General features: G+C 37.7%; 3 protein-coding genes across 7 annotated transcripts; 1 reads left to right on the forward strand and 2 right to left on the reverse strand.

The window, feature by feature from the left end:
* Nucleotides 1-25: 25 nt before the first annotated feature.
* On the forward strand, nucleotides 26-2,918 carry LOC129286774 (uncharacterized). The gene is made up of 4 exons (XM_054922802.1): nucleotides 26-624; nucleotides 1,191-1,419; nucleotides 2,345-2,469; nucleotides 2,569-2,918. The coding sequence occupies exons 1-4, from the start codon at nucleotides 319-321 to the stop codon at nucleotides 2,653-2,655; spliced, it is 747 nt and encodes a 248-aa protein (XP_054778777.1). The 5' UTR covers nucleotides 26-318; the 3' UTR covers nucleotides 2,656-2,918.
* A 772-nt stretch (nucleotides 2,919-3,690) lies between these two features.
* LOC129286845 (uncharacterized) lies at nucleotides 3,691-8,651 on the reverse strand. Of its 3 annotated transcripts, none has more exons than XM_054922917.1 (2): nucleotides 8,518-8,651; nucleotides 3,691-5,305 (listed from the first exon to the last, which is right to left on the reverse strand). In XM_054922917.1, exon 2 carries the CDS (start codon nucleotides 5,179-5,181, stop codon nucleotides 4,147-4,149), a length of 1,035 nt encoding a protein of 344 aa, XP_054778892.1. In that variant the 5' UTR covers nucleotides 5,182-5,305; nucleotides 8,518-8,651; the 3' UTR covers nucleotides 3,691-4,146. The 3 variants fall into 3 exon arrangements, with proteins under 3 accessions (XP_054778892.1, XP_054778890.1, XP_054778889.1); XM_054922915.1 differs by lacking the exon at nucleotides 8,518-8,651 and adding an exon at nucleotides 5,679-5,885; XM_054922914.1 differs by lacking the exon at nucleotides 8,518-8,651 and adding an exon at nucleotides 5,651-5,884.
* LOC129286846 (uncharacterized) lies at nucleotides 5,172-8,910 on the reverse strand. Of its 3 annotated transcripts, none has more exons than XM_054922920.1 (5): nucleotides 8,782-8,910; nucleotides 8,518-8,657; nucleotides 7,589-7,714; nucleotides 7,292-7,483; nucleotides 5,172-5,305 (listed from the first exon to the last, which is right to left on the reverse strand). In XM_054922920.1, exons 1-4 carry the CDS (start codon nucleotides 8,815-8,817, stop codon nucleotides 7,303-7,305), a joined length of 483 nt encoding a protein of 160 aa, XP_054778895.1. In that variant the 5' UTR covers nucleotides 8,818-8,910; the 3' UTR covers nucleotides 5,172-5,305; nucleotides 7,292-7,302. The 3 variants fall into 3 exon arrangements, with proteins under 3 accessions (XP_054778895.1, XP_054778894.1, XP_054778893.1); XM_054922919.1 differs by lacking the exon at nucleotides 5,172-5,305 and adding an exon at nucleotides 7,083-7,194; XM_054922918.1 differs by lacking the exon at nucleotides 5,172-5,305 and having other exon boundaries at nucleotides 7,083-7,483.

An 8,910-nucleotide genomic window follows, 5' to 3' on the forward strand; every position in this document is an offset into this window, starting at 1 on the left:
ACGCCGTTGAGGAAGCGAGTAGGGGTAGATTTGCGTTATCCAAGGAGTACGGTATTATTTCACTACTGGAGAGAAAATGATATCGCCACGTTTGTTTTCCTGCAGAGCTCCAAAAGGAATTTGCTCAGGCTTCAAAGAAGCAGCTTGAAGGCTTGAACAACGACTTTCGTCGCCCCCTTGGTTCTAGTTCTTTCTTTTTCTTTGTTAGGTCTAAACCCGCCTTAACCCCTTCTTCATCCCTGAAAGTCAAAACCCCTAATATTTTTAACCCAAAATGAGCTCTGCATTCTTGAGGAATCCTCCTTTTCTCGCTTCTGGATGCAGAGGCATTCGATTAAACATGTCACTGATTCAACCCCAGCCTCCATTATGTGTAACCAAACTCAGTACAGAGTATATTTTCGATCCCCATATTTTACGAGGAAAACCAAAGACTATGCCATTTCTCCTTCTTCGTTTTTCTCTTCCTCCTTTGCTTCTTCCTCTTCCTCTTCGTCGTCTTATGGTTGTCTCTCCAAGGTTCGTTTTGTAGGTTGGTATTTGGGGATGGTGAAGTCGCGCCCCATTCTTACAAAAAGTGTTACTTCTGGGCTTATTTACACGGCTGCTGATTTGTCCTCCCAGGTACGAAAACTCTTTCTGGATTCTTCATTCTTTTATAACTCTTCAAAATTTCGCTTTATATATCTTCATGAAGATGGATTTTGTTTACCAAATTCTTTTGCCCCCACAATCTTGGAACGGGCTATTACCCTTCCCAGCTTATGGGATTTCACCAATGCGAATAAGCAGCTCAACTGAACTCATGCTATTTTGTCTTAACATGATGGGGTTTCCCCCACTTTTTAGCAGTAAATAGGATTATGAACTCTCCGGATTCTCATCATTATTCTTTACATGGAATAATTCTGGCGGCTTTTAAGAATATTCGGTTGGCGGTGGCATGATGTTTGGAATTTTAATGCTTTCTTTATTATTGGATGCTGTTAACCTTACATTCTTGGGATTTATGTACTTGTTATTGGTGATAGATACACCCTCAAAATCCTGCGGCAGTTGTTACACTGTACTCATTCCCATTTATATTTGTGGTTCATCTCGTGCTAGATATGTGATTATGAGCCCTTTACTTCATGATCATTTTGTTTTCTTAGTCATATGCACTGGCTAATCGGATCTAATTTCTCCAGACTATTTCACTATCATCTTCAGAATCGTTTGATTTTGTGAGGACATTACGCATGGCAGGATATGGGATGATCGTTTTAGGACCTTCACTGCATTTCTGGTTCAATTTTGTGTCAAATCTTTTCCCAAGGAGGGATCTTTTCTCAACATTGAAGAAGATGGTCATGGGCCAAGCAATTTATGGACCTATCATGACTGTCGTTTTCTTCTCCTTGAATGCTATATTGCAAGGTATTTCTAATTCCCTTGGCATTACAACTTCTAGAGCATGTTTTTTGCTTCTTCTTCTTCTTCTTTTTCCCCCATTTTCTTTGCTTTCTGATATGGAAATTCCTTACTTCCCAAAGAGTATATTGAAATATATTGCTAACTGGTGTCAATTGAGGTGCTCAAGGTCAAAGGCTTAGGTTGTTAATAATGTAAATATGTAATGTGGAGCTGTAAACAATGATGTTTAGCTCTATACCATAGACATTGATGCAGGTGACTAGATAAAACAATGAATTAAATGTAAAAAAAGTTTGCTTTTGAGTTTCCTATAATCATATAGCACATACTGCCTTTCCTGAAATGTGACAAGACGCAGCTATTCTTTCAAGTTTAAGTTGCAACACTGCATTGTTGTGATTTAGTTCTGTTTCTAGCATCCAATTATATGAACGTTAAGTTTACAATATAAGCAGGCCTTTAACAGCATGGCGGACCCCATTCATGTCCTGATTAGTGATACATTGTACTGTGCTGGTTCTGTATCTATCTATCTATATATATATATATCACAAAGTCTATAAGAAGTAACAGTATTCTAAAATCATGAATAGTATGACTGACCTAAAATTTCACACAAAGCATGGGATCCATATTTCATTCATTGGTTTATTGCATTTTGTTTGTCTCTGTTTATGATTTTGATTCTTTAACTTGAAGAAGCCCAAACCCTTCTCACTTGGCGGAGAAAGGAGGGAAAAGTTTGAAAACTGAGGTGGCAGCGGATATTAGACAGGAATTTTTGTTCTATAATTGTGTGTGGTCCATATTTAGCGGGCAAAACATGACAAAAGATTTCAAAATTTTTTGAATCAAATAAAAACGTGTCTCAGATTCATGTCATGGTATTATTTGCTGCTTTAATATTTTAGTTCTGACCTTTTGCCAGGTGAAAACAACACAGAGATTGTTGCACGCTTAAAGCGTGATGTACTGCCTACAATGTTAAATGGAGTTATGTACTGGCCTGTTTGTGATTTTATAACATTTAGATTCATCCCTGTCCATTTACAGGTACGTAGGAGGTTGACTCCTCATCTTTCCTTTCTACTCTCGCAATTTGCCATGAATGGTCGTTAATTCCTGACCTTCTGTGTTCATATATTTTCGCAGCCACTAGTCAGCAATTCATTTTCATATGTGTGGACCATTTATATGACGTATATGGCAAACCTTGATAAAGCAGAGGCTGCGAGTTGAGCAACATAGTTTGAGGAGCCCTTGTTTCATGATTCAAACATGGGCTAACTATATGGTTACAGTATACAAGCCAAACTGGTGAAGTCGGTATTTTGCAGGACGCTCTAAGATTCATGATGTGGATCAAATGCTTAATAGTTTCGACCAAGTTTTCTTTTTTCCACTTAATTGTAATATTATAGTATCCATTCTTCCTAGGGGACTGGACCAACTAGTGGACTCTGTAAAGCATTTTCTGTTACTAAGTACATTGGTTTGGCTTATTTCTTCATTTTAGATATTTGGGTTCGATTTCTCAAATTCTTTTAGTTTTTAGCTCCTACAGTGTCACAATTCACATTATACTGCACATTCGACAACTGTGTGAATCTTTTGGAAATATAATAGTTTTTATCCAACGAGCTGTTGCTTGTTGAGGCTGAATGTCATTTGATAAGTACTTATGAAGTCGATTTTTTGTTACGATTTGGAGTATAAAGAAAAGTGGATAATTGGTTGAATATTACAGAATGTTCATAATTTAAATGGATGTTTAATATAATTTTTTTCCCTTCTCTTCGCTTCTCTGGATTATTAATATAAACATATATTAAGAGATGCTGTTTTGATTAAATTCATAATTATTCCAGAACCAGAATGCAGCAGATAATCTATCATTCTAAAGAATGCTTAACTCTAGAAACTACTAAATGCCCTGTTCAACAGAAAAACAAGTATTTAGGTTGAAGTTTTTGAAGTTGATCAATGTCTCAGAGATCACACGAAACTACCAATTTTAAATGTTTGGATTAGGAGAAAAGGGGACGAAAAGGTTTTATCTAGATGTAAATAAAAGCAGATTGTTCAAATTATTTTCCCCCTTTATATCTGAGCATGCCACTTTGGTAAATTTAAAACTATCATCCACGCATAAAATAAAATCTTAAAGATGCCATTTAGAGTTAGAATAAAATCATCATTATTCATTTGCGGCAACGAATGGAAAGTTAATGGAGGACTTGCCCCTTCTAGAGAACAGAGAGAAAATTGCTGGAATTAGGACTAAGGAGAAACTTGTATTATATAAAACAAGAGGGACCCAGAAACTACATTCAAGCCTAGTCTACAACAATTAGTCGAAAAGTCAAAATAAGAGTGACAAGAACTGGCTATCATCAACAATCAATGTTGAACTCTTGAAACAATGAAGCTTTCAATCCTACCCAGAGGTTCACACACTTTGGTATAAACATGTCCCACTCCCTAACGACCATCAATCTCTATATCTTTTGTGTAATCTAACCAACTTACACCTAGAATCCCAGATGCTCCTTATTCTGTTTTGGCAACCGACGTGACTTCAGGATATGATGGAAATCAATAATCATGTCAGCTGAAGCAAGAAATTATCAACACACGACTTCAATCAACAAATTAATCCCTCATCCGCAACTTCTGCCCTTTGATTCCCTTTGATTCCAGTTGAATTCTAATCAGCTGAAAGTACAAGCTTCATTCTTCAGAAGCACTTACACAGATCTTTTCAAGCTGTATGGGCCAATCAGGTCCAAGAATTTGGGGATTCAATTCCATTGCAAGACGAAAATCTAGAAGAGATGTACAAGAAGAAGTTGTTACTGTTTGCATATATCTTCCAGGTAGTGATGCAATTGAACCAGGCACTGACTGACTATTTGGTTGTCTTAAGCGCTCACTACCACATCTTGACGCAGCTAAACTGAAAGAGGACTCAATCAGCCTCTTCAAATATGAATCTAGGGAATTATTCAACAGATTTACACAGTCCACAGTTACAGATAAATCCTCCTTTTCTAACTTCCACTCCAATCGCCTCCTCAAAGAACTAGTATCAGGTAGCTCTCCACTGCTTTGACAGGTCTCTAAATAATATTTACGACTTGCTGATGCATTTGATAGAAGTTTTCGACCACAACCAAAGTTCATGGATATACCAAGAGGCGCTGTAACTGGGCTCCTACTTTGGATACTGGGGCTTCCAGTCATCTGTTCAACCTCCTCGCCATCTTCAACAGAAACAGGTGGTCTACTCCCAAGGGAATGCAATTCGGTTGCACTCTGCTGCTCCAGTGCCTTGGATATCAATTCTAAAGACGTTACGCTTTGAGGTTTGCCCACTGGTCGCAATGGACTTTGCCAGTCCTTAAACTTGCCATCCCGGCCTACTGAAGATCCACTTCTCTGGAGGGAAGGTGACAATGAACCCCCATTCAAAACTTTTACACTGAGAGGACTTCCTACTTTACAAGCAGCTCTTGGAGGCGGGGCTTTAGCCAGACGAGCATTCTTGAGCAATGCCCTCATAAGTTGGTTGTGAAGAGGCATATTCTCCCTCCCTATTGTCTTGATGCAGCACCTATTAAACTCAGACTTGCTAATCTTTAAACAGATAAATCTTTTAAGCTGTTCCATGTATTTCACAGCTCTCTGATGCCCAATCTTCCGAACAATCAAAGCTTTCAGCTCCAAAGTGTCAATTCGAGTGAAGCTTCGACTGGGTACCGTCATTTTACCCAAATTTCTTGCAATAAACGAATCAGCATTCAAATCATCGTCCGCAATACTTTAACGAAACCAAGGTGATCATAAACGTAAGTTTCTTTAAACCCTAATTCCCAGGCAATGCCTTAATCTGCAATTCATGAAAATATCAATCAGAAACTATTACGTATCCCATTTTTTATTAACTTCTCAAGTGAATTCAAATTAAATCCATGAATGCTGCGCAGCCAAAACCTAAAATTTGCATCATTTTAAGGATTACAAGAAAGCTTCAAATTTACCAAACCAAACATTAATTGAAATAACAATTAAGACAAAGATGCGCGATTGAAAACAGAATATCAGTTCACTTAGTTTAACATTGAATACCGATGTGCACGGGGAAAATCGAAGTGGTCGAATTTGAAAGATATGCAGCAAACATGAAATACGAGAAAAACCATTAAGGGATTCAGAAGAAAGATAGAAAATTTACGAAGCGATGTCGAAGGTGAGACTTGTACAAAAGTGACGTGATCCCGAATTCCGGTAGGCTAAGAAGATCTAGCTTGAAGGTTTTGCCTCCGATTGCTGTATCGGCGAATTTTGCAGTTCGCGGTTCAACGCAATAGGAACGAAGACCAAACGCAGACTAAAGACGAAAAGCGCTCTGGGCTTTTACAACATGCGCAGATTTCATGTATCTCACAAAAAGCAAATTAAAACCAAGGCTTCAGACCGCAATGGGTAATAAAGGCCCGTTTGTTCCTGACGAATTTTGAAGGGAGCGAACTTGTTATTTGCAGGATCAATTTTGTTTTTGTAAAAAATATTCCCCTATCCAATATTCCGATCTATGAAAAAATAATAATAATAAAATAGTTGAAATAATTTAGAAAATGAAATAAAGAAGTTCTACAAAGGCGAGCCACATATGTTGTGGATTTTATTTACTGTTATTTGATCTTCTACCAAAAATAAAAAAAATTTACAGATACCCTATTCATGTCTCTTTAATGTTTTTTTGTTTTAAAACTAAAAATAATTTGAGATGTCAAAATTTTAAAAAAATATTGATACCCGAAAAGAATATTTAATATAAATCACCAATAACTGCACTTTTTTAAATACCTAAGAAGCCGGAAGCCTAAAAAGGAAAAGAAAAAAAAAAACAAAGAAACAAAACTACTGATAAACTAATCACTTTTCTTTTTTGGGCTCCATACCTTCTTCATTCAAATCGGTTATATTTCTCTTTTTCCCCCCTCAAATATTCACATTTCTAAAGGTTATTGTTCATCCCGTGCGTAACATTGGGAAAAAAAATTAGTTAAAGCTGAATTTGAATGGCTAAAAATTGAAGAATAAAAGAAAGTAAATCAAGAATCTAGTTTAAGCTTTTTTAGATAGTGTCCACCGTATCATTACACATCTGTAAACAATGCAAGCGCACAATTGATTCAATAATACATCTAGATAGGTATAATGTGACCCACTTCAAGGAATCTAAGGTGATAAATGGATGTCCTACTAGGCTAAAACAAGTGTCTACATTTACACAACAAATACGGCACATTCAACGTCAAGGCTAAATCATGTTAAGGCATCGCAATAAATCAAACCTAAAACCTCAATCGACATCATTCCCCCCTTCATCACCACCTAGGAGCATCATCACGAGATATGCTTCCATGAGCAGTGTGAACCTGCTAGCTTGACATTTAATCACTCAGCATAAAGAATAGTTCTAGCTTAAAGAAATAAACTACTCTTCATCATTTAGTGTAGATAGCATCATTATCAAATGCCCAAAAAACATCGTCCGCTTATGAGATTCTCTACTAAAAATATAACATACTGAAGAAATCCTTCAAATATTCACGTGGTACTAAGCTGTAAAATTAGGCATCTCGTGTTATTAGACAATCTGATAAGAAACGCCAAAAAACCATTCCTCATTTATCTAATAGCTGCATATCAGTGCATCCAACTCGCAATATTTGCATTCATAAGAAATTAATGTCAATGGCTGTAAGGCCCCTACAAAGATGACATTCAAAAACACTGAAGATAAGATGGCCCATTAAAAAAAGAAAAAAAAAAAGATAAACAGATATATCCTATGGTTTACAGTTACCCTGTCAAATCTCAACTCCCAGATGATGAATTTTCAGCTTGATTATCTCCACTGGGCGGATGATTAATTGTTCGCAATGGTGGAGCCTCCCTAAATTTCAATATATAGGCTATTTCATGAACTACACGCAGCTGTGGAATCGCTTGAGCATCTAAGTAAGCATCACAGGAGAAGCACCAGACTGACAGATCACTGTGTGGCAAGAGTGCATTTAGGACACAGCTTCAGTATGCCAACAGATTGGCTGAGAAATTATGCATTTCCAATTAACATTTCACAGAACAGCGGGCCAGTTACCTGAAGCTGAGCGCCACACTGTGACTTGTCCGCTGATAATGCTGAAGCATATGCTTGTTCACAAAACGGCTACAGAGCACATCCTTACAGGACAAACACAACCAATTCTCACTGGGGTGTTGGCAACTGAAAGTTTAATCCAGTAACAGATTAGAAAGCATCCACTTTTGATGCAAAAACTAGGCTTCTTATCATAAATTGTTTGTATGCTAGATTGTAGGGGTCAGTTCAAAGGTGGATACAAGCATATTGTGATCTATAATTGGGTGAATTCTACTATCAAGAGGCCATGCCTTCTTCCATATGTCTATCTCACATGCACTTCTTCGGCTGCCAAACCTTCAGTCAACGTGAATATCCCTCAAATGTACAAACCATCCATTTTCCCTCATCTCCTTGAATTTGGCTATCCGTTTAGCCCCCCACTCAATGCACAGAACGTATAGGCAGTGACTCACGCTCTCAGTTGCACCCCTCACTTCGAATAGACCTCCTAGTATTTAGAGACAGGCACTAATGCACTGATATGATCTGTAACTTCCGTTCACTTACACATACACGCTTTCTGACACTTCGAGTGACGTTCACTTACACTTTACAAACAAAACATCCGATGATGGGTTTTCATGCCCAATTTCTTTCAAACACTTGCCATATTTTTCAAAAATCCTTAGAGCTAAGCAAGAACAAGACTTTTATTGATTAATAGCTTTGTGGTTTAAACTATAAGCATTGTGACAGTTCCACGGAGAAAATAACATTGGGCGTACATATCCAATTTCAAGAACATCCATTCCGCAGAAAGCGTAAATCGTTAGCGATTGAAAAATCAACTTAAGCTCCATTCATTAATAGGTAAGTTGAAGGAACTGGCTTTTGATCATAAAAGAAATTGATGACATTTTAGAAGTATGAACCACCAAAGGTACCTGTTGCATGGAGTCTCGGGGGTTGGGATGTGGGTAAGATCGGCCCCCAACGAACCAAGGTGATCGCACGAAGTTCGAGCTTCGACACAACCAGATTCGGAACCATACATTAAGTCGTATTCTTCTTCAAGCAGGCCTTCCTGAACATGGCACAAATATGACAACAGTAAACACATGTTGCATTGAAATTTTTATGAGCAAAATTTCTGATGGTTTTGTCGGGGCATCAAAAAGGAAAATACAGATGGAGGAGAAAGGTAATACCGGCCGAGAAGATGACGAAGCGCCTGCTTTTGCCATGAACTCCAGGACACGAAGAGATTGATACCGTCGAAGAGCGCCGTCTTCCCAAAGCTCGGCTCCGGTTACATATAATACAAAGCAATATGTATT

This window comes from Prosopis cineraria, unplaced genomic scaffold (assembly GCF_029017545.1).
Source record: "Prosopis cineraria cultivar Desert tree isolate PC_DT_omini unplaced genomic scaffold, ASM2901754v1 PC11, whole genome shotgun sequence".
NCBI lineage: Eukaryota > Viridiplantae > Streptophyta > Magnoliopsida > Fabales > Fabaceae > Prosopis > Prosopis cineraria.

What these genes read in the sequence shown, in the direction of transcription:
- LOC129286774 (XM_054922802.1), top strand. Translation starts at nt 319, where the DNA reads ATGCAGAGGCATTCGATTAAACATGTCACTGATTCAACCCCAGCCTCC. An exon ending in CTGCTGATTTGTCCTCCCAG is followed by an intron (nt 625 to 1,190) that starts GTACGAAAACTC and finishes TAATTTCTCCAG; the next exon opens with ACTATTTCACTATCATCTTC. An exon ending in TCATCCCTGTCCATTTACAG is followed by an intron (nt 2,470 to 2,568) that starts GTACGTAGGAGG and finishes ATATTTTCGCAG; the next exon opens with CCACTAGTCAGCAATTCATT.
- LOC129286845 (XM_054922917.1), bottom strand. Translation starts at nt 5,181, where the DNA reads ATGACGGTACCCAGTCGAAGCTTCACTCGAATTGACACTTTGGAGCTG.
- LOC129286846 (XM_054922920.1), bottom strand. Translation starts at nt 8,817, where the DNA reads ATGGCAAAAGCAGGCGCTTCGTCATCTTCTCGGCCG. An exon ending in CTTCGTCATCTTCTCGGCCG is followed by an intron (nt 8,658 to 8,781) that starts GTATTACCTTTC and finishes TGCCATGTTCAG; the next exon opens with GAAGGCCTGCTTGAAGAAGA. An exon ending in CCCGAGACTCCATGCAACAG is followed by an intron (nt 7,715 to 8,517) that starts GTACCTTTGGTG and finishes TTAAACTTTCAG; the next exon opens with TTGCCAACACCCCAGTGAGA.